This window comes from Scleropages formosus, chromosome 2 (genome assembly GCF_900964775.1).
Source record: "Scleropages formosus chromosome 2, fSclFor1.1, whole genome shotgun sequence".
Classification (NCBI taxonomy): Eukaryota; Metazoa; Chordata; class Actinopteri; order Osteoglossiformes; family Osteoglossidae; genus Scleropages; species Scleropages formosus.
This window is the reverse complement of record NC_041807.1, coordinates 41279487-41307107: the sequence shown is the minus strand read 5'-3', so window position 1 is coordinate 41307107 and position 27621 is coordinate 41279487. Positions and strand designations below refer to the sequence as shown.

The 27621-nt window shown below is 47.7% G+C and overlaps 1 protein-coding gene across 16 annotated transcripts in view; it reads left to right on the top strand.

Moving 5' to 3' along the window:
* Positions 1–26463, top strand: part of kif1b (kinesin family member 1B) — a 64509-nt gene extending 38046 nt beyond the window's left edge. For 6 of the 16 annotated variants that reach the window (XM_029247760.1, XM_029247766.1, XM_018733919.2 and 3 more), the window contains 28 exons: positions 7962–8064; positions 9010–9158; positions 10109–10287; positions 10723–10863; positions 11807–12058; positions 13475–13593; positions 14300–14385; positions 14981–15110; positions 15599–15749; positions 16237–16327; positions 16640–16758; positions 16866–16921; positions 19038–19146; positions 19292–19358; positions 19481–19565; positions 19801–19906; positions 20435–20461; positions 22032–22146; positions 22306–22439; positions 22529–22590; positions 22694–22839; positions 23075–23314; positions 23660–23731; positions 23988–24109; positions 24618–24770; positions 25443–25635; positions 25986–26104; positions 26248–26463. In XM_029247760.1, the coding sequence (XP_029103593.1) occupies positions 7962–8064; positions 9010–9158; positions 10109–10287; positions 10723–10863; positions 11807–12058; positions 13475–13593; positions 14300–14385; positions 14981–15110; positions 15599–15749; positions 16237–16327; positions 16640–16758; positions 16866–16921; positions 19038–19146; positions 19292–19358; positions 19481–19565; positions 19801–19906; positions 20435–20461; positions 22032–22146; positions 22306–22439; positions 22529–22590; positions 22694–22839; positions 23075–23314; positions 23660–23731; positions 23988–24109; positions 24618–24770; positions 25443–25635; positions 25986–26104; positions 26248–26290 (3369 nt within the window). In that variant the 3' untranslated portion in view covers positions 26291–26463. Of the gene's footprint in view, positions 1–842; positions 3185–7961; positions 8065–9009; positions 9159–10108; positions 10288–10722; positions 10864–11806; positions 12059–13474; positions 13594–14299; positions 14386–14980; positions 15111–15598; positions 15750–16236; positions 16328–16639; positions 16759–16865; positions 16922–19037; positions 19147–19291; positions 19359–19480; positions 19566–19800; positions 19907–20434; positions 20462–22031; positions 22147–22305; positions 22440–22528; positions 22591–22693; positions 22840–23074; positions 23315–23659; positions 23732–23987; positions 24110–24617; positions 24771–25442; positions 25636–25985; positions 26109–26247 lie in introns of those variants that run through there. The other 10 variants (XM_029247785.1, XM_018733920.2, XM_018733922.2 and 7 more) reach the window with 6 other exon arrangements.
* The last annotated feature ends 1158 nt before the right edge of the window (positions 26464–27621 follow it).

The window sequence follows — 27621 nt, the reverse complement described above, 5'->3', positions numbered from 1 at the left end:
TACTTTTACATCTCTATGCAAAAGAAAACCGCACTGGAGTTTAGTACAGGATAAATTCCTTTTATTCCAGAAATGTTTAGCTATTGATGCAATTTAAATAAGCAACTGATGGGAGCAGGTATGATTGAACTATTTTCCAAAACATGAAAATATTAAGCTTTTCCAGATGTTAATTATTAGCCAAGAAAACACTATTATAAATTTTTGTGAGACATGCCAGAGATTTCCATACTTAATGCTGTAATGTTGAGGTTTTTGCTACCTTAAACACCTTCAGCCTTGGACTTGGCAAAAGAGCATAAAGTCTACTGAATTCACCAAGAGATTCCTTCAGAAAATTAAGTGCAGGTCTAGCAGGTTTGAAATATTTTCTGTAATATAAGCAGTAACTTTTTTTTATTTCCGCTTTTTTTCCTTTCATGGTTTTCTGCTTTGGCAACTAGACATACAGACTTGCACTTTACTTTTTATTTCATATAATAGTCTCTGCACAAATTTAACACAAGTCTCTATTTGTGCTTGAGACAATCCAGAGTATCATCAAACAAGATGATTCACGGTTTGAAGTAATACATCGCTATTGAGGAAACCTCCTCAGTTCTAACTGGACTGACAAGACCCAATTTTTAAAAAAAAACAAATTTACTACATATCTCTGGCTTATTGTGAATTTGGCCAGTTTGAATAGATACAGCTCAGTCTTAAATTGGTTAATTTCTGAAGTGCTTGAGGAAATAGCGGTTTAATTTTTGCATATTGATTCTATCCATTCTTTTTTAATTCCCATTTTAATTTTTGGTTTTTGTTGGGAATTCCTGGGTGTGTTTCCTGTTTTCCCTAAGGATGGAGACTCTGATAGTGGGGATGACTCAGATAAGAGGTCTTGCGAGGAGAGCTGGAGACTGATCACCTCCCTGAGAGAGAAGCTGCCCCCCAGCAAGCTGCAGACCATTGTTAAAAAGTGTGGCTTGCCCAGTAGTGGTAAGCGCCGTGAGCCAATCAAAATGTACCAGATCCCTCAGCGACGGCGAATCACCAAGGACTCCCGCTGGGTCACCGTGTCCGACCTGAAGATCCAGGCCGTGAAGGAGATATGCTACGAGGTGGCACTCAACGACTTCCGCCACTCACGGCAGGAAATTGAGGCACTGGCCATCGTCAAGATGAAAGAGCTATGTGCAACCTACGGCAAGAAGGACCCCAATGAACGGGACTCCTGGCGTGCAGTGGCAAGAGATGTGTGGGACACAGTGGGTGCAGGAGATGAGCGAGCTGAGGATGTGCTGGTGGGGAACGGGCGCGGCCAAACCGACATGGACGACTTGAAGTTGCACATAGACAAGTTGGAAGACATTCTGCAGGAAGTGAAGAAACAAAATAACATGAAGGATGAGGAGATAAGGACGCTGCGCAACAAGATGTTGAAAATGGAAAAGGTGTTGCCGCTTATTGGGGCTGTCCCAGAGTCAGAGGAGCAGCAGGGCGGTGCCAGGACCCCCACAGAGGAAAGGGCAGACGGCGAGGACCCGGGGGAGCGTGTGTGTAAGCTGATGGGAGATGACTCTGCTTTCCGGCGTGGCCGCATGCGCTGGATGCGTCAGGAACAGACACGACTAAAGAATCTGCAGCAGCAGGAAATTTCGAGGCAGTTGAGGCGCCAGAGTGGGCCCCACCGTTTCATCCCACCTGAGGATCGCAAACTACGTTTCCCTTTCCGCAGCAACCCCAAGCACCGCAACTCGTGGGGCCCTGGGACCCACATCATTATCACTGATGAGCAGGTTATTGAGCTCAAGGTACCCAAGGAGGTTGTGCGGGAGGAGGTGGGGCCAGAGGGGCAAGTATACAGCGGTCTGCCCCTGTTGAGCCCCTCCCTCCAGCACAGGGGTGTCAAAGAAATGGAGCAGATGGGCCAAGGGCCACGCCTTGGTCCCAAAGGCCCTTTGGGCCGTGCCCGGAGCAGCTCCTTCAACAGCAGCCAACGTGCTGCTGCCTCTACCGAGTCTCCGCAGCCCGCTGAGCCTTCACAACCGCGTCCCCACACATCCCCCCAGCAGCTTTGGCCTGGAGACCCCCCCGCTGGCCCCCACCCTGAACCTCCTGCTCACTACCACAACCACTTCGTGCCACCGCCACGCATGCGTCGCCAGCTGTCTGCACCCAACCTTAAGGCTGGAAGAGAAACGTCAGTGTGAACCTCAGAGTGGACGAGTCCAAATGCATTTGAGTCACCGGCAAGGACTGCTTCACGCGTGAACAGTTTTCTTTTGTTTCTCTTCTTATTTTGCACTTAAACAGTTATTTTTTTTCTTTTTTGTAATGTGCCCCACTTGATTTCTTAATCCAAATCCGTCATGGGAAAGCACAGAGATGTCTTTGAGCATTTTCACCGCTGTCTCGTCTGCTACATTGGTTGTATTGGCCATCGTGTACATAAATTAATCCAAACCAACGCAAATATTAGGGGTTTGGGAAGTGAGCAAATTGTCCCATACAGCATTAAATTACTCTTTGCTTAGTAGGCAGCCTTATTTAGGGGACTTTAGATGATAGCTGTTATCTTCTCCTATACTTTCGTATTATTCTGTAACTTATTTCCATAAATGGTTACAGGAGAGGTGGAGAAAAGGTGGTTTTTAGTTGGGTGTATTTGCCATCTTTTAGCTCATGTCCATTGTTAGCCCATGACAAGTCCACTGTACTCGTTGCTTCATGTTGCTGCCCATGTGCTTTTCTAACACATTTCTAAAGGTCTCTAGCCATGTTCATTTAGAAAAAAAAGATGTTGAATTAATGTTGAGAGATGCTTGCGTGTGAATGAAGTGTGACACATGCGTTTGGTTTGTAGAACGTTTGTCTGTATTGCTGCAAACATTGGTTTCAGGGCTCACTTACTGCAGCAGTCCCCAGTAGAGTATGGATCATGTAGGGGTCATTTTTGGCAGAGGGTGCAGCTTGATTCAGAAGTTGTAAACAAGAATTAAGGCCAATGTTTGACCGTGGGTCACCAACTGACTGTTTGTTTTTCACAGCTTTGTTTTGTATGTCACATTTAGTTCCCTGAGTTTCCATGAGTGATATGCTGTGTGTTTTGAGAAGAGGTTCTTCCACAAAAGACTAATTTAACACACACACACACACACACACACACACACGTTATCTGAAACCGCTTGTCCCGCACGGGGTCGTGGTGAGCCGGAGCCTAACGCGGCAACACAGGGCTTAATGCTGGAGAGGGAGCGGACACACCCCGGATGGGATGCCAGTCCGTCACAAGGCACCCCAAACGGGACTCAAACTCCAGACCTGCCAGAGAGCAGGACCCAGCCAAACCCACTGTGCCACCATGCCCCTATTGATAAATGGTTTTTTTTTTTTTTTTTTTTTTTTTTTTTTTTTAGAAAATCCATGAGCTGATGTGTGAACTTGAACACTCTGGTGTGTGAAAGGAGTCTGCAAATAACTGAGTTTGTGGGCCGAGTCAGTAACGCAGGTTGTGAAGGAAACAGTGGAGGGTATCTGATTTGGAGAGCAACTTTCCTGTTGCACGCAATGGCTTGTGGATTAAGAAGGATGTTTCCTGCTACAGGGAAAGCTGTAGGTTAAGAAGATGTTTCTGGTTGTAGGGAGGGCCTGTCAAGTTGGTTAATGCATCTGTAACACTACATTCATAGCCTAGTGTGCATGCTAAAGAGTTCACTCTACCTCCTGCACTCCTCTCTCTGGGGCCTGAGCCCAGTGTTGGCCCTGGTAAAGAGTGTTTTAGTTATCATCCTCTTCTCCTTTAGATTAAAGGTAATGAGTACACTAGTACATCAGCAGGTTTAACCCAACCAGCCTGGGTTTTATGCAAGTCTCTTGCTTTGTGTCTTTATACTTGGAAACTGTTTCACTGAAATTTTCGACAGTCAGCCTGTCTCTTCATGTGACGACAACTGTCGTTTTTTTTACAGGGGATGGAGGGAAAAACACTTTTCAAAGAAGTCAACATGGAAAGTTTAGACATTTTTGTATTAGCCTTTGATTGTATTTGTTCTATAGGTAATATTCAGACTTTTGACACTGAGTTTATCTTCACTAGTAGCTTTCTCACTGTACGGTTTTTTGAGGTTAGTCATACTTCTTGTCACTTGGGATTCCATCAGTTTCAGCAGTCTCTCAAAAGAAGCTTTTTAGGAAAGGAAGTGGTAACATACAGTTGCCATGGTTGCAGAAAAGCAGAAAGAGCTTAAATGAAAATCTGTAGCTCTGAAAGTTGCGGAAGATGTTGCTCACAAATAACCTCGAGATTAACTTAAACATCAGAGCAGTTCCACCTCATAATGGCTCTCATGGTCCTGTGCATTGTTGCAAGTGGCCAGTATAGCTATGGATCTGCACTGTAACTTCAGGTGTTATATTGTTTACTGAGCCCATTTGCTCTTCATAGTAACTGGGTAATTGAAGGGGGAAAGTGCGTGGGTGTTTGTCACAGTGAATAGACACTCATTAACCATATCCCTAAACTCAGCCATTACCTTACATTTGTAAATCTAACATCTTTTGGAAGTAATTGTGTTCTTGAATAAAGCTGATCTCATCCTAGTGCTACACAGTAGTACTTAATGGTGTTAAAGTACACGTTGCGGGGAAAACTGCAGCTTTTTATATATATATATGTATGTAAAAACATAAACCAAACACATGAATTTAACATTTCAAGATGGTTGTGACTCTGTCAGCACCTTCTTCTTCACTGCCTTACATGAGTTCTGAAAAAGCACAGCTTTGCCTACTGCTGCTTTGATTTAGGATATATCACTGCTTCTTTCCTTTTTTAGATGTCTTACATTTCCATGTTCTTTGAAGCAGTGCTGCTGAGGTTGGTTACCGTATCTGAGCAGTGATTGTTGCGCTCGATGAGTGGTTGGTCTCGAAAGTTAATTCAGAGAAGCAGAACCTCCCCGTGGTCATCCATTTCCATCCTTCAGCACAGCACAAGACGGTTGTGACTTTGAAAGTTCAGTTCAGTCCAGTCAATGTGTGAGGTTGACGGCAAAATCCTAAACAGCTGTGGAATTCACAAGTGTTCTTTATAGCAGCTATCTGCATGCTGTGTCTCTTACTTCATTTTGTGTTATTTAACACAGGTAACGGTGCTAACAGCTACAATAATCACTTTTAGGAGGGCAGGGCTGTACAAAAATGAACAATGTCAATTGTTCTTGAATATATAAATATATACATTATATACATATGTATATGACAGGTAATCAGACTTAGATGTATGTCCACGTTTGATGTTGTACATTTACTGTCTGAGGAGAAATGTCATTGTGCCTTGAAAAGAGCCCCGCCCATAAAGACGTCAAAAGCTCATTGCCGATGTGGCTGAGCACTTATGCTGGATGTAAAACTTGTGATGCTGAGAACTGTGCTGGTTTATCAACAGTGTCAGTTACTTTCCATGCTTCTCCAGCCCTTGGGAGGAAGAAAAAAAAAAAAAACATGACTGAAATAAACTAGCAAGTTCTTAATGCACCTCCTGTGTCTTGTCTGAACATGTTTTCACTGGATGTTTCAGCTTTAGCAAAAGTAAAGTTGTGGTGGTAATGATATTCTGAAAAGGTGGGTGTCTCCATATGAAGGAGAAGCCCAGGTACATACAGCAATCACATTTTCCTTTACGCCATTATCTTGACCCAGCCTCATGACCCTCTCAACATGACTCACCGGTGGTGGTCACTCAGTACTACGTCCAATGAGTCCACTTCACCTGATATCTTCAGGTCATTCCAAAGGAGAATTGAACAGGAACTACAGTTCATTTCGTTCTCTAAAGACATGATCTTTGCATTTTTTCTTCTTTTTTCAGTTTTATGAGCAAGAACTGGAAAATGCACAATTATTGCTGCATTCCATTGATTCCAGTGTGTGTTCATAGGACAGCTGATATGGTGTTTCATACCAGGAAATGTCCCTGTGCTGTGTGACACCTTCAAACTGAGTCCCAGTCCTTTTTGGACCCAGTGCTGCTTTCACCACATTTGCTGGCTATGGTTTTTTTAATTATTTGTAGTTTACAAGCTATCATTCACATTGGCTGTAGTCTAAATGGAAGTGTTTAAGCTTCATGTCTGTCAGAGTAAGAGGCCTAAACCTAAGAGAGATTCCTGTTCGTACCTTTTGACTCCCCTCGGGCTGAAGATGTTGACCATGTTCTGTCCGGTGTCCTCATGGGGTGCACAGAACCTCCTGGTCTATACATGGAGCGGCTGTGTGAAAGCTCCAAAGATTTGTTTGGAGATGTTTGCGCTTATGGTGCACACATGCAAATGCAACAAGCTTGTGCATTCTTGAGGTCATAGCATCTTTACTGCAGGAATCCTGGAGGAAATGAAAATGCACAGGATGTGAAACAGATGCCAAGAAATTAAATTCTGAAGAACATGTGTGTTTCCAGAATGGCTTTCGGGTCCTTTCAGAGTTAATTCTGCTGAAACATATTTAATGCGGAGCCAGTGTGTCTAAGAGGACAAGCTTGCATTGATTGTGTGTGTGTGTGTGTGTGTGTGTGTGTGTGTGTGTGTGTGTGTGACATGGAGGTAAATAACACTGAGGACATGAGGTTGTGGTTACCACCCCATAGACATTCTTTCCATTCCAGTTCTGACCATTTTGCATGCTTTAATGTACATCTGATTACAGAGCTTTTGATGTGCTGTAGTACCTCCAAAACGGGCTCTGCTGTTCACATCCCCCAGAATACTGCAGCTGCTCACCCTGTTTTTGAGGATGTTAATGTGGGAGTTGCAGAAAGAGAGAGCAGTGCCTGGATTCACCTCAACATGCGCAATTGGGAATCTTCACCTGTGACCTTCTCCACCCCTGTCATGGCCACCACCACTCCTCTTTCCTGTCAGAGGAAACCGTTTTGTGCCTTTAGCTTGTTTCTAGTGTGGAGTGACAGGAAAGGGACTTGATGGCTGTGACCGCTGGTGTCCTTGTCTCTGACGGAGATGAACAAGCGAGGTGAAGTGATGAGAAACCGAATTAGCGTTGTGGTTGCATCCTGACTGCATCCATGTCCTGAGCCACCTTCCCCCTCAGTTGCACATGTAAATTTACACCAGTGCAGAATCTTCAGTGTCATAACAAGCCTGGTTTACATTGAACAGCATTTGTTTTGTATTATAATGGATGAGCTGTGGAGACGAAATCCCGATATTGGAACCTTAACATGAGATGGATTTTAGGTGTGACTCAGAGGAGTATGATGGCAGCTCTGTTTTTCCTCAATCTTCTGTAAGTCCTGGTTGAAAGCTTGCAGCTACTGTGTCCAACTGGTGATTTGCTTTTGGATCAACGTCCTGCCCTTACTCCGTTGGTGTGGGTTCTCGGCCCTGTGCCACAGAGAGCGAGGTCCTTCATAGGGCAGGGGTGCGTGACAGTCAGCGTTCTTGGCAGACCCGCTTGCATCATGCTTTGGGGGGCTGGGCGTCAAGTGAAGAACACACCCTGCCCTAATTATTTCCAGGGACCTTCAAATTACTGCATTCTCTCAGGCTTTGACACAGCTGGCATTAGCATCACGTTTTCAAGGGTTTCTGTGGGTGGATGTGCTCAGAAGATGTGTTCTTTTTCAGAAGTCTTCATTAGAAGTCTGAGGATTGGCAGTAAATTCATGGTCTTCTGCACCAAATATGGTTTTGGGAATGTTATTAGTTATAACCCTGTCGTTACAAAATCTCAGTGCTACGCAGTTTGCTTGGGTCTGTCCAGAGTGGCTGTGGACTGCATATGGTCACTGCGGTGACCCTTAGGGTGATCCTTCTGCCCTCTGTCACCATGCTCTGCTCATCGGGTGGCACCTGTTCTTTCTTTCCTCTGTGCACCATCCCCCTGTCCTCCCCATGTGCTGATTGGACGGCATCTGCTCTGTCCTCTGTGTCCCCCCCATCCCCTTCCCTGGCCACCCTCAGGTATACGAAAGCAAGCTGCAGGAGCTGCAGAAGCAGGTGGAGACTCGCTCCTTGGCAGCCGAGACACCTGATGAGGAGGAGGAGGGGGAAGATGAAGAGGAAGGTAAATCAGTCTGACATGATGTATCAGGGTGGATGCCTCCCTCTCATATAGGGTTTTTTTTTTTATACTGTAGTAAGTGAAGTTCATTGACTCTGCATATTAGTTGCCAATTTTTGAAGATAGTCATTTTTATTTTATTTGTATTTTCTGTACACTCATTTTTGATTCTTGTTGTGATTGTAATATGTTTACCCTCCAAGCCCATAGATGTCAATGAAGAGTACCCAAACAGAACAATGTGACTGTGGGACTACCTTTATTGAGCTCACTTCCACAGTGTTTATAGCTTGTGTCCAGTGTTCATCACTGTTGGTGATCAGTAACAAGGTAGTGAACATGGTACATGTTTATGGGGATCAATCAATGGTCAGGATTGAATGGGAGTTTGTGGAGAAAACATTATTTCCAATCTTTTTGTATTGAAGATCAAAGTCATTAACTTCTTTTTAATACAACTGAGATTTTTACACAGCCTGACTAGAGAGTAAACTGAGGGATATCTATTATTAAGCTTTGACTGATTGGGACTTAATGGTTAAAAAAGACTCAGTGGTGGGAAAGAGGAGTACAAAGTGGTGCCTCTGGTCATCAGGTCCAGTCTGAACGCTCCGGTCTGGTTCACGACTGCAGGAAGATGCTAACATGGGGTCAGAATGTTAGAATGTGCCGCCGATGCTCTCTGCAGATGCTGCCACTTCCTCTTAAGCAGAAGTGTCTAGAAGCATGGCAGGAGCTCCACATGTGACCTTTATCCTCACTCTAAGTAGAGCAGTGACTCACATCCTTAATCACGGTGTCTTGGATTAGACAGGCAAGCAGGTGTTCGAGGCAACCAGTACAGTGTTCACGTGGTTGTCTGCACATGCCTTCTGTGTGTGTGTGTGTGTGTGTGTGTGTGTGTGTGTTTGTGGTGTGCGTTTCTCATCCCATGGCCCTTGTCCACAGCTTCCTGGACGCAGCATGAGTTGGAGCTGGCCCAGTGGGCGTTCAGGAAGTGGCGCTACCATCAGTTCACCTCTCTCCGAGACAAGCTGTGGGGCAATGCCGTGTACCTGAAGGAGGCCAACGCCATCAGTGTGGAACTCAAGAAGAAGGTAGAGCTTGTACTTTGGTGACCTAACCCACTGAGGGGGGTACTTCTTACACAGCTTTGCTGAAAGTGCGTCGTTGGGAATATCACAACAGTGCATTGAGGTGAAATGAACTGTAGGCTCTGTGTAGAGATGTACAGTCGCCTGCTTTTTCACACCTCTGCTGCCTGCTGTCCAGAAAGGGTCCAGTCTCTGGCAATGATGTGTCTGCTAGGTGGCTGCAATTTTCTACATTGGCCACTGATGCCCAAGGGGTTAATAAGACACACTGCTTCTTTGGTCAGGCTGCTTTGGTGATGAATGGCATTGCTTTCAGGAACTCACGCTTAAGGAAAGGCAAGTAAATGAGAATGCAGCTCTCCCTGGTTCACAGCGCTCTCTCTGCCCCACCAAAAATGGCCAGTGATTTATACTTTTGTTTCTCCCTCTTGTGTGCATTTTCACTTCTCTGGATTCCTCTTCTGTGTGTGTGTGTGTGTGTGTGTGTGTGTGTTTGTGTGTGTGTGTGTGTGTGTGTGTGTGCGCGCGCATTTGTTTGCATATGAAAGCGTATCCCACGTATTGACTGACTGACCCCAAAACGTTGTATGATTTATGATCCAGTTACACTGTGCCAGCCTCTGGGTGGGATAATGAATGTTTGAGTGTGTTTGTTTTTTAACGTCTTCCATAGACTTTTTGGGGAAATGTGGTGGCACAACAACAACATAGCCTTTTTCTTCTCTTGATGGCCAACAGTCTGCTTGTGTGACATCTTTAAACATACAAAGTCAATGAACGAGCGAAGTAACACTTACACTAATGTCTCTTGTGTGATGCCAACAGAGTTCTCCCTGGGGGGGTCAGTCTGTCCTGTGTCCTGCACTGCCCACCTCTGGGAGCTCCTTACATTTACTGAGGTGGTAGATGCTTCTTTCCAAAGATGCTGACTCGTTTCACGCTTGCTGTCCAAGGTCCAGTTCCAGTTTGTGCTGCTGACGGATACGCTGTACTCCCCGCTGCCCCCGGAGCTTCTGCCCCCCGAGCCGGAGAAGGAGCGTTCCCCGAGGCAGTTCCCCCGCACTGTGGTGGCTGTGGAGGTGCAGGACCTGAAGAATGGAGCAACACACTACTGGTCCTTAGAGAAACTCAAGTGGGTGGGGCTGAAGGGCTGGCTTGGGGTGCGCAAGATGTGTCAAACGTGGTCACATGACTAACAGTGTCGTTTCGCAGTTACAGTGAGTGAAAGTTACACGTTTGTGGCTGCAGCTGCACTGAAATTCAATTAAGTGAAATTACTGTGGAACTGGAAGCAGGTTCTAAATATGTTAAGACTCTGCAAGCTGTAATATTATTCTTTTCATCTAGCAATTCAGCAGTGTGATCCTTGTTTTATGGAGATTGTACAGGAAAAATTAAACATGGGACCAACCCTTTGCTGTTAGAAGCTCAACTTTGCCAGCAGTGCAGATGTGTGCTGGAGTTGAAAGTGTAAAGGCATTTTGAAGTGTATGAGAGAACAGTAAAGAAGGGGGGGGGTGGCAGTGGTGGTGCCACTCAGGGACTCCAATGGCCTCTGTGTCCCCAGCAGGCAGCGGCTGGGCCAGATGCGTGAGATGTACGACCGTGCCGGGGAGATGGCCTCCTCCAACCAGGAGGAAGGAGAGGGGACCCTCACAGGCAGCGACCCCTTCTATGACCGCTTCCACTGGTTCAAGCTGGTGGGCAGGTACGTCCAAGCTCCACCCACACACCTCTCTTGTTCCCCTTTCCGAATTTCACTTATGTCTTGTTGTTCTCGTCATAAGATCTTACAAATGAGGTGTGAGAGCTTCATCATTATAGCTGACTTCTTACCATGTTACTGACTCGTTAACATGTCGTCCTGGAGATGGAGTTGCTGGGTTAGATCAGCCTGAGAGCACGTCTGAGGCATTAAGAGTAGCGCCACCATGTGGCTCCTGAGTTCACTGGTACCCATTATTTTCATTTTGACCACCTGCTGCCGCTCATTGTTTATCATCTCTGTTATCTGTGTGCTGCTCATGTTTTTATGCAGGTTTTTCATGTACTTGTTTCTAGGTTTTTCCTTTCTTGTAATTTTTTTTGTCTCTTTGATTTGAATTTATTCTAAATCCACTGATGTATTTCTTTTTTTATGTTTATGCGCTTTGTTTTACATGTGTAATCTTGTTTCTCTTTTAATTTGTTGTCATTTTCATGTTTGAATGTTCATTGGTGGTCATCACAGACCCAGTTCCTGCTCATCACTGTCTATGTCTGTGGGGAGGGGGGGGGGTTTCTCTCGGGATTCTGTAACAGATTCATGAAAATACATGTTTTGGGTAAAATGTTACGCCATTTTGAAGTTTGACAAAATGGTTCACCCAGTGGCAAGGATGGGCGGGCTATTCCTAGAGTAAATAACTCCAGTGTTGTTGCTGCTGCTGTTTCTCTGTTCACTCAGGATTTTTCCATATTCCCTGGGGGGAGAAAACAACAGGGTTCTTACCAGTGTAACTGATGATGGTTTAACTGTGTCCTGCGCTCAGGATGGACGGGTTGAATCACCAGCCAAGCAGCCCCGGTTCCCCAATGATCACTGATTGTGCCCTCCTGTGGCTCCGCCTCCAAATTCCCTTGCCCTCGTTTGCTCTTCCCTGCCCTCCCAGCTCTCCCATCTTCCATGGCTGCGTGAACGAGCACCTCACGGACCGCACTCCCTCGCCCACCTTCTCCACGGCCGACTCGGATGTTACGGAGCTGGCGGATGAGCGGCAGAGCGAGATGGAGGACCTGTTGGACGACGAGGCCTTCGTGGATGATACCAGCTCTGATGCCGGGACTGAGGAGGGCTCCGATATCTTCGGCGACGGCCAGGACCCATTTTATGACCGCTCCCCCTGGTTCATCCTGGTGGGAAGGTTGGTGAAGGCTGCTGACTGATCAGGAGCTGGGTGCAAATGAGGGGCTGGCTCTTGGGGACCTCAGTTTGACACTGGAGCTGGTGCTGGTGGCTAAAGCTGCTGCGATGGAATTACAAGAACGTCTGTTGATTGAGCCATGAAACTTGAGAAGCATGTACTCTGCAGTATTAACCAGCTTTATTCCTCCGCCCATGAGCGGGAGGCTCTCTGGAAGGAGCAGCAAAGTCGAGGCCAGCTTTGGCAGATCGTGTCTAGATGTGATGCAGAAGCGTCACTCACCCAACACAAGTGTCACATCCCCATGCTGGTGATGTTAGGTTCCGCATCGCAGGTTCCAGGGTTTGAGCCAGCCCCCGTGACCTCCCTCTGTCTGCAGTGAAGGCACCCTTAGTGCTCAGGGCGGGCCAGTGCACCCTGCCCCTTTAACCACCATGAGTGCTGTTTTGCGCTTTAACACCACTCATTTGTGTCAAGTGTGTTTGCTGCTCATGAGCCATGTTCATTTTTTCTTTTGTGTTCTTTAAATTTCATTTGAGTTGAGTTGCATTTCCTTAGCGAGACGATTTGTTTCTAAAACTGATTGTGTAGTTTGATGTGGATTTGATTCCTGTGCCTGTTCAGTTTGGTACAAGTTCCGAAGGAAAGATGCTCAGATGTGTCATCTGACTCCAGCCTCACTACAGAGGTCGGTGTGTGTTCAACCTGCACCTTAACCTCCCAAATGCTGCGGTTCGAGTGAGACACACATCTGTGAACACAGCCCCCTGTCCCGCACAGTACAGAGCGGTGTGAATTGCTGATGTGCAGAGAGCAGTATGGTGCTCTGGTGGTCTCTCACAAACTGGACAGGCACTGGTCTAACATCCTTCATTCGTTGTTCATGTGTCTTTTCATGTACAGTTTCTTTGTGTTAACACGGTGAACTGTTGTGCTTCCACATTATTAGTTTTTTTATCTTGTGTTTTTGGTTTGTCTTTTTTTTTTTTTTTTTTTTTTTTTTTGTACTGAGAAATGAATTTTAAAAATGTGATGTACAGTTAGTCTGTTTTCACACATACAGCTTCGTTAATTGTTGTTGAACTGCCTGTAGATGACAAAAGCATCGAATGAGGATATTTTTCACAATGAAGCATTGTTTATAGCAACCTATTAATGAGTGCGGCTAATGCAGGCAACGGAGGGATTAATGCTAATGAGTTTGGCCTTTCCTGCATTCACACGGCTCCCCGCCGTGTCGTTTGAATCCTCCCGTGGGACCGCATGCCGTCATAGACTCTGTTACCTTTCCTGTGGTTGCTTTGCGAAGAACAGTAGATGTGTGTAGGCTGAGGGTCCAAAGTGTGAGAGAAGAGGTTACAGAGTGTGGCGTGGCTCTCGGCATGACTGCTACCTTGCTTTGTCCCCTCCGCCCAGGGCCTTTGTGTACCTCAGCAACCTGCTGTATCCTGTGCCCCTGGTGCACCGCGTTGCCATAGTGACCGAGAAGGGGGAGGTGCAAGGCATGCTGCGGGTGGCGGTCCAGGCCATTGCAGGTGGGTGCAGCTCCCTTTTTACCTCATTTCAGCTCCCTCCCCTCTTATCAGATGACTCTTGTATGTGCATATGTATAATTTAACATTCAGATTATATAGAACAGCAGGGCCCAGGTTTAATTGGTGGATTGAGTAAATATCAATCATACGAATTTGAAACGATGTGTAGTAATAGGCTTTTATTACTCTTTTTGTTATTTATCTGTTTGGTTTAGGCTGAGGCAAAGCAGTTGCCAAATTAATATTTATCATCAAAATTAGGACAATAAATCAATAAAAAGAAAATAACCCACTTTGTGTGGGTAAATCACTGTAAGCCTCTTTAGAGAAAAGTTAAGGCTAAATAAATGTCATAACACTTCTAATAAGTACCGTTGTTACGCATTCCTACAAGACAGAGTGATAAAAATGCCTCTATGCAAGGATCTGTTGAGCTGAGCCCAGTGTGACCCTCAATTACCTTGTGAGAACACTGCATATACCACTAACAATACAGAACATGAAGTGGCCTTGATGGGCGAGGGGTCACAGGTGTCAAACCACCCCTCTGAGCTGCTGGGTGGATACTGCCTGTTCTACCTTTAATTGGCACCTCCAGCAGGCACTGCACAGTTAGGTTGACTCATGCTGGGAGAAGGTCCGTTGGGCACGTGTGGGGCCGGCCGGTTGGCCTCCAGCATGTTTTAATTTTCCCCTTGCTCTCTAGCTGACGAAGAAGCTCCGGATTATGGCTCTGGGGTTCGGCAATCCGGCACAGCCAAGATCTCCTTTGACGACGAGTACTTCAAAAAGGTGGGCTTGAGTTCAGAGAGGGTCGAAAGCATAATGGTAAACACCTAAAAACAAGTAAATGCTCCTTTACCTGCTGAACCATGTACAGTAACACAGCAGAATGTGAGGCTGGCTGTCTGATATGTAAAACTCAAAAGGAGTTGGATCATGCAGCATGAGAATGATCCAGAACACGGGTAAATCAGCCAGTGGCTAGAACAAAAGAAATTCTGTACTTGACTGCACACTGTGGTGTGTTGTAGTACAAGACAAGCCAAAAATACACATGAACTGATAGTTCTATGTCGAAGAATGGGCCAAAAGACATAGTTGCTGCACAGGTGTGATCAGCAGCTTCCACTAGTTAGTAAACATGAGTTCACACACTTTTCCATCAGTGACATTGACTGTTCAAATCCAGGAGATTCCAAAAGGGGTGTGGATTTTTTCCTGGCAGCTGGTACTCAATGGGGGGGAAAAAAAGGGGGGGAAATTCTCTTTTCCTTGGAAAGTTCTTGACACTTGAGACATTTGTCACTGACTGACTGCTGTGCACTGCTCCGTCCTCACAGTAATCGCATTTTTTTTTTTTCCCCCCCCCCCTCTCCCCTTTCAGAGTGACTGCTCCACCATAGCATTGACCCGCTCGGGCCTCTCACTGGAGGAACTGCGCATTGTGGAAGGCCAAGGTCAAAGTTCGGAGGTCATCACGCCTTCGGAGGAGATGAACAGGATGAACGACATGGGTAGGACGGGCTGTGGGAGTGGCGTTGGCAGCAGCTGTTGCTGAGCACGTTCTTCCATTCACGGCACAGAGATGCTATCAGCACTGCATGCAGATGACACAGATGGGCCTGTTGTTTGGGGAGGTTGTGAAACATGTCTTCAGAAGTGGGGCAGATGTGCCTTTTGGGGCCACTAGAAAGAGACCAGTGATCCCATTGTAACAAACTTGAGCCGATTCATTCTTCTCACACAATGCCCTAGGTACTTACTCAGCTTTTTTAAAGGGACCACATCTAAAAAGGTCATATGGAGTGACCTTCTCAGGGCTCAAGCCCTTTAGACTTGTGTAAATTTTACACGTTCATAGGTAAATTTGAGGTCTGGCTTCATACATAAGTGTATTGGAAGAATGTTGTGACAGCAGGTGGTTTCGCAGTTAAGAGCATTCGAAAGACTCTACAGATGCACCAAAGTTGTGACCTGGGCTCGGCCTCTGCACTGTGTTCAGATCTGAAACTGGGCAACACTGAGGCCAAGCTGGGACTGTCGGAGAGGCCTGCCGGCCACTTGGAGCTGGGTAGTGTCTTCACTTTCCGTGTCACCGTCCTCCAGGCCAGCGGCATCCCTCTCGAGTACGCGGACATCTTCTGCCAGTTCAAGTGAGTCCCCCCTGCGACTCTGCACCACTGCTGGCTTTGGCTCCCAAGTTGAACGTCACCACACTTCATTGTATTTGCCCATCACTTTTACATGACTTCAAAGCAAATTTAATTCATCCCTCTTGCCAAGTGGACTCAAGTGATAACAGGTGAAGGGAAGGTTCTTTTAACACTTAGTAGAGATACAATTTGAGAGAGTTGTCTGTATTCGCCTTGCCACACTCTGCAAAGTTGGATTTGTTTTTTCCCCAGAAGGTGCGACAGAAGGTGTCACTTTCAAAATCCGTTTATCATCTGCTCTCTCGTACAAAATTAATAACTTACACGCAGCATATACGTGAATTCAGCACTTTGTTCTTTAAATGTTGGTAGTGTTTGTACCAATTAGTGTTTAAGACTTCTAGAAAAGGCCTATACTGGGCAGCCTTCCTGGGATGTGTAAAAAGACCGTGGTGCAATGACTCTCCTCGGGATCATTTTTGGACAGCTTCCTCCATCGCCATGACGAGGCCTTCTCTACAGAGCCCCTGAAGAATACTGGAAAAGGGACTCCGCTGGGCTTCTACCATGTGCAGAACGTGAGTGACGGGAGCTGAGCGGTGACGTTATCTGTCGCTTGAGCCCCCTCCTCCAGTCCGACCCGTGCCTTTCACTTCCTGTCCTTTAGTCCTCGTCCTTCGCTCTTTCTTTTTACAGGAGGGGCAGGAGCCTCGGTCTTATGTTTTGTAGGTGGTACTTCAATTTATTTTACCTCCAGCTCTGTGCAATAGGTGAAGGTGCCTTATTGGTACATAGTGATGTGAATGGTATTGGAACTGTGTGCCACGATGTGTCAGTCTTCAGCCTTTGTCACTGACTCGTTGTCCTCTCTGCTCTCAACACCTCCTTAGGTCGCCGTTGAGGTGACGGAGTCATTCATTGAGTACATCAAGACAAAACCTATTGTATTTGAGGTCTTTGGACACTACCAGCAGCACCCCCTACATCTGCATGGCCAGGAGCAGATCAGGTGTGCCATCTGCCCCGCCTTTTCTTTTGTCATTCCTTGTATTTTATCTGGTCATGGGTGCGATTTCCTCCCATGGGCTTAAGTGTGTCTCTATGCTCTGTCCTCAGTGCTCCTCAGCCTTCTAGGAAGTATTACCCCCCACCCATGCCTCTCTCAAAGCCAGGTAGGGACATTGCACATATAAATGACCCCCTCTTTGCCTTTGCCTCACAGGTTCACCAAATATATCAGGTCCAGCAGATCACTTGTGTCATTATTCATTTTTGTTTCTGCAAATGCTGCTAAATGCCTGTGTACGTATGTTTCTGATGCCGTCAAAATCAGTATTGGAATAAGTGTAAACCGAGGCTGTGGGTACTCCAGACACAGTATCACTTACGGAGATGTGAGCTGGCAATGTGGACTTGAATAAAAGACTCAATAATTAAGCAAAAATTACGGTGTTTGCCTATGATTGGAACTTAGTGACTGCAGTGTCCAGTGGAGTTTACAGTGTAAGGGCTCGTGTAGAAACGCTGCGTTGATGCACAGCACTGATACACCATTGATAATGCTGACAGCACCTACCCGTCTGCTCAAAAGAAAACTGATGCCCATCATGACTCATGGCTGCCTGGAATGTCCTGACATCTTTCTCCTGCCATGTTTATTTTTCATCCTCTATATATTTTTTTTTTTTTTTTTTTAATTATTTTTGCCTTCTATTATTAACCCTGCAGTGCTGGATGAAACCCATTGACATTTGAATTGTCATTTGAATGATGGGTAATGTTCTTGCATGCCTCATTTTTCCTTTTTTTTTTTTCTTTCCCTTTTTCCCATTTTCTGTTCACCTTGCTCTCATCCGGCACGCTTCCTGATCACCACCGTTCTCCCTCTGCTAACCGCACTCCTCCTCGTATGCCTCATATCACCCCCTTGTAACCACGCCCCTCCTCCCTGGCACCACGCCCACCCCCTTTCAGACCATGCCCGAAAGATTGAGCTGATCAAGTACCTTATGAGTGGCTACGTGCATGGCCAGGTGCTGGACGCGCTCTCGGAGCACGCCAACGCCCTGGCGTCCACAGCCATGGCCAACCTGGAGGACGGCGCAGACCAGCTTTCGCGGTTCCCCTTTCTGCCTGTGCCCACGGGCCCGGTCCAGACCGTCCCCCGACACCATGGTTGGTGTCCCGGGCACGTTGGTAGCAGTAGCATAGCTGTGCATCTTGGCGTAGTGTAGCTCTATCTGCCTGCCCTCCCATATGGTCTTGTCTGATCTACTGTACTGTGCAGTTAAATCACTGAAGTACTACATAACATTTACCTTGCGTCTCCACGCATGTCGTACAGGTATGCAGCTCCCATGCACATGGACCTCGGCGATAAATTCGCTATCGTGAGCAGAGTCTTGTTCAGGCAGGATTAACGTTCATAGAAACACCACTCTCCTCTGTCGAATACATACCACTTTTATGGAATGATGTACATTTACAGAAAACACAGTGCGTTACTGTCGTAGGGCAGAACTCCGGTTGTGTTTTATCTACATTAACTATTTACCTCCATAGAATTGTTTTGGATTAATGGCCTGATAGTTAATCCCCTGGGTAATCCCTTATTTAACCCCTTCTTTAATCCTGGAGTGGCATGGTAGTGCCCCCATCAAAGACACCATCTAATAATGTGTGTGTGCATGCACACGTGCGAATGTGATTGCAGTCACTATGCGTAATGTCTGGTGTTAATTTCATTCCCACTTCTTTTCGTCATCCTTCAGCAGTCGGTTTTCATGGTGCGACTGAGGGATTGAGTTCTGTAGACTCACAGGAAGGGGAAAAAGTGTCCATCTGCCTGTTTTTGTCTGTCTCATCATTGCAATGGATAGTATGATTACCCACTTAGAATCAGGTGACACAACTGTATAAAATGAGAGTAACTGATGTGTAAATGCAAATATGAAAACTGTGAGCAGAGAGCATTGACTCGGACCATCAGCTGCCTGTAGAGAACACCTGCGAGGGGTTTCCATACCACTCTGGTCTGAGAGCTCCTCAGACTTGTTAAAACGTGGCGTAACCACACGGGTGCAGCAATCGACTGGCATTTTCACTCCATTAATCTGTCGAGTCACAGCAGAATTTGATAAGATGGTGTTTGATTGTTTAAACTGATTAGTAGAGAGTGTCCAGTTTGATAAGTTTGTGTGTTTTGTTAATGGGCGGCTTCCTGTGTGTGTGGAGTGGGGATTCCCAGTGCCCTCTGTTGACTCATCGGAGGTGACTTTGTCTCCACAGTGCCGGCCACCAAGCTGAACACCATTACCAAGTCAAACCTGGGACAGTGCGTGAGCAAGTACGACCTGCTGGTGTGGTTCGAGATCAGCGAGCTGGAGCCAACGGGAGAGTGAGTACTGCATCACATCGGGTTGGGCTGAGGGGGCAGGACTGAGGTCCTGTCCTCCAGATGTTCTCCTGGCCATCTGTGAGGTTTTGGCAGTTGTTAAGGCTTTCATGTCATTCCTCACTGGGGTGTGGCTCCTCCTCCTCAGGTACATTCCAGCAGTGGTGGACCACAGTGGAGGACAACCCTGCCAGGGCACCTTCCTCCTCCACCAGGTACAGTCCCAACCAGCTCACCTTAAACCTCATGCAGCACATATGCTGGCAGGCATGTGCTGGCATATTTTGTCACTCTGTTGGTGGCTGCTCATACTGACCTGTGTGTGTGTGGGTTGCAGGGCATCCAGCGCAGGATCACTGTCACCCTCATCCATGAGAAGGGCAGTGAGCTCCACTGGAAGGATGTGCGGGAGCTGGTGGTTGGTAAGTTGTCCCCCAAGGGTTAGGGTCAGACCCCAGCTCTGTAGTCCTGCAGGGTCTCCTAGACACTCCAGCTCAGTGAGGACGGTGTTGGGCTGGATCGATGGGGTCAGCGTTCTCCTGGACCCCCTGGGTAGGGTTGGAGTGGCCCAAGGCCTGCATCCAACAGCGTGACCACAAAAACGCGGCCTGGCCTCTCATGATACCCCTGATCTCTGACACTCCTCTTCTCCTACAGGCCGTATCAGGAGCAACCCGGAGGTGGACGAGAGTGCGGCCGACGCGGTCCTGTCCCTCAACATCATCTCAGCCAAGAACATCAAGTCCTCCCACAACTCCAACAGGTACGCTGGTCAGTTGATAACGGCCCACAGATACCATGGAAGAGATGGTCTGTCAATAGCGGGCGGCTCACGTCACGCGGAGAAGCGCAGACCCATACTGTCGAGATGTAGCACTTGCGTGGCCTCTGTTCTGCAGCCATCAATCAGACATTGAGGCTCTTCTGGTACGAGAGCAGTCCAAACACTCAAGTGCTCTGCGGTGTTTTGCTCCTCCACCTCCTGCATACCTTTCTTCTGCGGTACCCGTTACACCAGAGGAAGCTGAGTAGCATATTGATGAGGAAGGGGCTGTTCCTGTGGCATCAGGAGACACCTGGTGGACAGAAACGGAAGTGGCGCAGAGCGTCAAACACTGCGAGTTGCGTCCTGTGCTCCGTGTCTGCATAGTCTTCGTCTTTGTTGTCCTCGTTGCCTTGTTTATCTTTTTTGTTCTGCTTTTTTTCTGCACTGTAACCCTTCTTTTGTTGACTGCTTCTGCTTTTCTTTTTTCCCTCCCCCTCACTGCTGCTGATGGACACTTGCGCACAGACTGTGTCTTGACAAAGACATTGCTAGGTACCAGCAGAATGAGCACATAAAGCGCTTTCTAAGGAAAGGACTTTATGTGACTTGTGTACATTGTCACCACTAGCAGGAGTGTGTGGATCAGAGCTCAGTAGCTGTGTCTCTTCGTTCCTCTTTAGTTTTCAGTTATTTCTGTACGTTGTTGCTGTCATGTTTAAATTCTGTGCAGCACATAACAAGGTCCTCGTACCTGTGTTTTTTTTTTTTTTTTTTTTTTTTTATTTAAATGAGAACTGGGTCAAAATGAGAACCGTAAGCTGTGACCCCTCTAGTGTCCGTCATTTCACACAGTACACATGCAAAATGTGATGTCAGATAAGCAATTAGATTTTTCCCCACATCAGTTTATGGTGTGTTATCCATTTGTGGAGCTCATAGAGGCAGTTGAGGTGAAGTTCGCTTTACAAGGGCAGCACTTTACCTCCTGGGGTTTTAAGCACAAATTCACAAATACGCACCGCTGTATCACCAGATGACCTTTCTCTCTCTCCACCTCCCGTATTTGTCTTTGCCGTCTCGCTATTTCTGTCTCAATCTCTGGGCAGTCGTATCTATTTCTGCTGACCCTGCCACCATCTTGCTGCGCTTGCTGACACAGGAAGCCATCTGAGGCCAAAGCCATATAGCACGTTTCCGACTGCATTGTCATTCCTCGCTAGAGGGTGGGGCTTTTCCGTCCAGTGCAACAGCTGAATGCTGGGAAACCTGCCTTCTCAGCACAGTGGTGTTACTGATCAACACGCTGCTTACTCAGGAGCAGTACACTGTACACCTCATTGGATAGGACAGTAGACAGCACCCAGGAGTTGTTACGGCACAGACACGGGGGGTCCTTGGTGTCCTCAGCGGAGACAGAACAGGCTCATGTGTGTTTACAAGGATTTTTCCTTCCCCTCTGGTTTTGATTGATCGGGCAGGGTTGTTCAGCTGCTGTTTATCCACATCAGTCTGCTGTGTCACTGCTGCAGTCCATCACCACTTGTCTCTCCCTGCCCTGCTACCTGGGTACCTGTGACAGGACCCGGGGACACCTGAGCCGCACCACCAACGAAGCTGTAGTGCTGTCTGGTGCTGTAATCTGTGTTGGATTACGTAGCAAAACGTCACTTTGGCCATACTGCTAATGTTTAATAAATATAAAGAAAGAAAAGCTCAGTTAGTGAATGTCTGTGTATGTATTTTACCTTTCATCAATAGTTATGATTGTGTGTCATCCCCAAAATGAAGTGTTGAAAAAAGTCAAAGGTGATCCTGGGTTTGAATTGTTCTAGGCAACAGATAACATAAGCAGAACCACCAGAAGTGAGTCACCACACTCATCACAGCTCAGTGTGGTTCAGGCTCTGTGCCTGAATAAAAGGCTCCAAACACCCATCTTTCTGTTTGCGCTGTACTGGGCTGCAGTGCTGGGCAGTCCGAGCTCTGAGGTCTCTACGCCACAGGGTATATGACATGTCTGTTCACACCTGGACCACCAGATGGAGGAACCGCACACAGGCTGGGTGGGGGTCAGCCTCTCCTTTTCTCTCCTCTCCTCACATCCCATCCTCCCTTTCCTCAGAACATTCTACCGGTTTGAGGCAGTGTGGGACAGCTCCCTGCACAACTCCCTCCTGCTTAACCGGGTCACACCTTATGGTGAGAAGATCTACATGACCCTGTCGGCCTACCTGGAGGTGAGCCTCTCTTACTCCCACTCCCAGTTTCACACCGCAGTTTTTCTTCCCTAAAGCCCTGGTTCATGTCAGCTTGGCATTGCAGCACTTGTCTTCCTTTTTGCTTCCTGGTGTTGGAGGGCCATGTGCACACACTCACACCAATGTCCCGCTCCGCAGCTCGACCACTGCATCCAGCCAGCCATCATCACCAAAGACATCTGCATGGTCTTCTACTCCAGAGATGCTAAGATCTCACCACCGCGCTCCCTGAGGAACCTCTTTGGGAGTGGTTACTCCAAGACCCCAGACTGGTACGGTGTCTGTAACAGCCGTGTTGCCAATGATCATAAAGGTACCGGTGGTCCAATTCGCAAAACGTTTTGCTCCATCTTTCCTACAGCAACCGAGTCACAGGGATCTATGAGCTGAGCTTGTGCAAGATGGCCGACACGGGAAGTCCAGGTGAGCGCTCTTAAACAAATGCAGGACACGTGACCTCAGGTGTCCTGGGGGGTGTGTTAACTTGGGGGGGGGGGCTGTGTATGTGCGTGCGTGCGTGCATCAGGCATGCAGCGGCGGAGGAGAAAAGTCCTGGACACGTCGGTTGCCTACGTGCGGGGCGAAGAGAACCTGGCTGGATGGAGGCCCAGGGGGGACAGTCTCATCCTGGAGCACCAGTGGGAGCTGGAGAAACTGGAGCAGTTGCATGAGGTGGGCTGTGCCGCAACACACACAGTGCAGCAGGGATGTGGCTGAGTCATAGTTCGCTAAACAAAATACAGTGAATATTTTTATCACTTGTTAAAATACACATTCGCTTATGGTTTTAATCCATATTTGTTGATAGAGTACATAAGACTGTAATCTACAAGGGGTTTCAGGTACATTTCTTTGGACCTAGAGCCTCTTAGTTGTTTAACCGCTTTGCCCCTTCCTGCTCCCGCAGGTGGAGAAGACACGGCACCTGCTGCTGCTGCGGGAGAAGCTGGGTGATGCGGCGCCCAGGTCCCTGAGCGAGGTGCTCTCTCCCAGCCTGAGCTCCGGCTCCCTCAGCACATCTACGTCCATCTCGTCCCAGATCTCCAGCGGCACCTTTGAGAGCGCCGTCACACCCAGCGAGAGCAGTGGCTATGACTCAGCTGACATTGAGAGCCTGGTGGATCGTGAGAAGGAGCTGGCCACCAAGGTGAGGAAGACTCACTGAAATGCCTCTGTTTTATTTACCGGTCTGTCCACTGACTGCTGGAGAGTTTTGTTGAGGGTGGGGGTGACGTTAGCCAGGAGTCAAAAACAAAGTGTGGGGGAAAAGTCCCCATCTCTTGATAGATTTAGAAAAAAGGCATAAGAACACACCTCCCAAAATGAGCTTTTACTTGACATCTTGAGGAGCAGCACAGAGCAGTCTGTCTTTCCAAAGGGGGTCAGTCGTAGGAACACCCTGCTCAGGCGTTTCCATGGAGACAGATGGAGGCTCCTGCTTTTGTGGCTGTGCTCACTAGACGGATTGAGGAGCTGCTCTGCTCTCTTGCAGTGTCTGCGTCTGCTGACTCACACCTTCAACACCGAGTACAGCCAGGTGTGCAACAGCATCAGTGACTGCAAGGTGAGGCACCGCCTCGCCTCTTACCTGGCATCTGCAGGGTTCACTTCTTGTACTCTTTAGCTTGTCTTACAGTTGGCTGAGTGCATTGAAACGCAAGTAAGGTATGAACTGGGAGTTATTTGGCCAGGGCCACGACAGTAGGGATTTGAAAGGGCTCCTTCACCACTGTGCCCCCCTGCTGTCCTGTATTAGTTTGAACACCCATTTTGATTGGCAAAGCGCTTGACCCAAGATAACACTTCCTTTCCCGCACAAGCTCTCGGACATCTCTCCTTTGGGTCGCGACCCCTCTGTCACGAGCCTCAGCAGTGCCACGCTGACCCCATCCTCCACCTGCCCGTCGCTGACCGACTCCCGCTGTGGCTCCATAGAGCAGAAGTAAGCCTCCATGTGCTTGAAACAACAGGCTGTGCACTCACACATCCGCTGTCGCTGTGTCCTGCTGCGGAACCGGATGCTGCGTTAGAAGCGAAATGCTTCAGCAGCAGCCTGCAGGTGTCGTATCAGCGCTCTGCCTGCACTGCCTTGTGGGAACTTGTCTCTTTAAAGGCACAGCGGCACTTTTGTCGCACACAAGCTTCTCATTGGAGCATTGGACACATGAGGGTTGTTTCTCTGCTCCGATCAAAGCCACACCATGGCGAGAGTGGTCGAAAGCCATTGCCCACATTGACAGTATTATGAATCATGATGTAACACCTGGCGCTGTCTCCAGGTGCTGGCGGAGAAAGAACCCACCCTTGGTAAACATTGCTGTAAACTCTGTTGTCACACACATTAATTGGTATATTTTGTATTCATAGTACCGTACTACTGTAGTGCTTCACTTGGTGGTCGCTTTCTGTAGACCTCTCACCACAGCCGCTTTTCACTCTCCTTCCTCGAGGACCCCCGAGGCAAACTCCCGCGCCTCCAGCCCTTCCTGCTCGGACTACGAGAACTTCCCCATGGTGCCCACCCTGGAGACCTCCTACCTGGCGCGGGCCGGCAAGAACGAGTTCCTCAACCTGGTGCCTGACATCGAGGAGATGAGGCCTGGGTATGACCCCCGGCTTCTCGCATCCTCCTCTGCATTTGCACGTGTGCCTCAGGTGTATGATGCAGAGAAAGAGCTGAAGTTGTTTGAGGTCTGTGTGTGGAGCTCAGTGGACTCCGTCCTGCAACAAGAGCTTGGACAGAGAAAAGCTCCGGGTTTGGGGTCTAATGAGGGACGCTGCAGTCATGGGGAGGGCACTTTGTTCCTTGAAGTTGCACATGAGTTTGCTCTTGTAGAAGCAACATGTTCCGTGTTTACAGCCCCTGTCTGGTGTCCCTTGGTGTCACTGATCAGTAATAGGATGAGAAACATGAGCGTTTATGGGATGGATGAATCTGCAATGTGCACCGAACAGGAGTTTGTGGAAACTTTTTTTTTTTTTTTTTTTTTTTGTTTTTTTTATTCTCAGTCTCAGAATTAATATTGACAGTATGTTACTCTTTTATACATTACTTTTGTTAAAACTTCATCTGAGCTTTTTACACTACCTGACCTGTGACCTGTAATTGGGGCGTTAGTCTCAAGTGGCTTGTGGGGATTTGTAAATTTTTTTATTAGAGGAATAGGTAACACACCAGTCCGTGTACAGTGGTCACAGGTTCGGGACCCATGTGTTTGGGGAAAAGTGTGTGATGCGAGGGAGGGCTGAGGACTGCGCTTCTTCTCGCCCCGCAGGTCCGTGGTCTCCAAAAAGGGCTACTTGAACTTTATGGAGCCACGCTCCAACTCATGGGTGAAACACTTTGTGGTGGTGCGCCGGCCCTACGTGTTCATCTACAACAACGACAAGGACCCCGTGGAGAGGGGTGTGCTCAACCTGTCCACAGCCCAGGTGGAGTACAGTGAAGATCAGCAGGCCATGCTCAAGGTGAGCTGTGCTTCTCCTCGTCCCCCGCCACATCTGCTCTGGGTTTTCTTCACCACCTCCTGTGCAGTTTGTAAAGGCGCTCAGTCACTGTGGCCCTTGAGCACGCTACTAACGTGAGCAGGAACGCCACCGTTTTACCACACTTGATGGGAAGGAGACGGCAGAAGTCACTGCTGGTTTGTGTGAAGTGTTACTTTGGAAGGATGGATTCACTTAAGTTGAATGGAATTCAAGGGGGATGCTGTTATCGATTCAAATACTGGCAAATTCCGTTTGTACCGAATGCTTTGAGGTTAAGCTCACACCCTTGTGTTTGTGTGTGTGCGTGTGTGCCCCCTCGCCCCTTTCAGACTCCCAACACCTTCGCTGTGTGTACGAAGCACAGAGGGATCCTGCTACAGGCCAACAACGACAAGGACATGAACGACTGGCTGTACGCCTTCAACCCACTGCTTGCCGGAACTATAAGGTAGAGTAAGAGCCCCGTGTGTGGGACACCTCCCTTTGAGTCATCATGGGACTGCAACACCTTATGTGCACCGCACCTCATTTTACTGTGTTCACCGCACACGTCAGTTACGTGTCCTGCACGTTGTTCTCCCATACATACAGGTCGAAGCTGGCGAGAAGACGCTCGAGCTTGATGAAGAAATGAGAGCTGTGTCATTCCACGTGAGGACGTGATCTTTCCACTAACATACAAAGTGTTACCACTTATTAATCTTTGTGATTCTTGACAGTTTTTCCTCTTGTACGTAGACCTGTGGCTTAAGTCCCTCTTCAAACTTGCGTTGGAGTTCCTGGACCCCCCCCCCCCCCATTTCTCTCTCTCTCTCTGCCTTTTTGTGTGTTTTCTTTTACTTTGTCTTTTTGTTTTTGTTCCTTGTCATTTGGAGACCTCTAGTAGCGGCATGTTGTAAAACGGTCTACCTGTGTGTGCACGATTCTTCAAAACAGCTTCTCTCTCGGCTCTCCTTGGTCACTAACTGTGTAAAAAATCGTCCTTAGTGTTACCTGGTGATCAGGAACTTACTCTCGCCCGCATGGCTATGACGGTAGTGCTCAGGAGGCGGCTCGGTTAGCTTGTGAGGCTAATCCGGACGCAACGCTGAAAGAAGGTACTTGAATTAGTAAACAAGTGAACAAATGAACTGAAAGTGGGCTTTTAATTTGTAAGGAGGAAGGCTACTGAAGTGGGCTGCCCTCAGCTGCTGTCTTCAGTGGAGAAGACCCACTTGTTGGTCATTAAATAATGAATTGAGGAAGGAGTAGAACCCAGAAGCCTGTCTCCGATTCTGTGTGGACACACCAGCCCCCCCAAACTGCCTTCTGTCCACTGTGACCTTGGAGCGTTCCTTCCCTTGATGTGAGGTGGTGATGGTACGCTCACAGTCTGACGCTTAAAAAGGATGTGGATTGTTCACTGAAGTGTGTTCACGTTATTTCGCTGCACCTGCGGCCAGGAATGAAGTGGCAATTTGATACTTTGACTGTTGGAAAGCAGCTTGCATTCAGCTACAATGTGAAACGCCAAACTGGGGGAGAGCGCAACGAGTTCAGCTCCACAGCCACACGCACCAAACTGTCCTCGGTTGCCGGGCTGGACAGAACCGAAGCGCAGTGTGCAGGGAAGGTGCGTAGCGAGGGCAGCAAGGGAAGCAAACTACTGGAATTCCTTGTACTACAAGTAGAATGTCCTTTATTTGTAAACAGCAAGCCTCAGGGCTTTTTATGTTGAGCTCTTGTCAAGGACACACCTTCATGTTTCTTTCATCTCGTGGTCATGTTTTGTACCGTACTTCTAGAAGGCTCAGTTGAGCTTTGCACCATGATTAGGACTGATCAGGACTGAGGGGGTCATTCACCAATCAGTTTGTGTTCTGCTCCTTGAAAAAGAAGAAACGAGTGTCACCCTGAGGAACATTCAGCCCCTGGGGAGATGAAGTCTACTTGGGGTAACTTTACAGTTCTGAACATAGTGGTGTT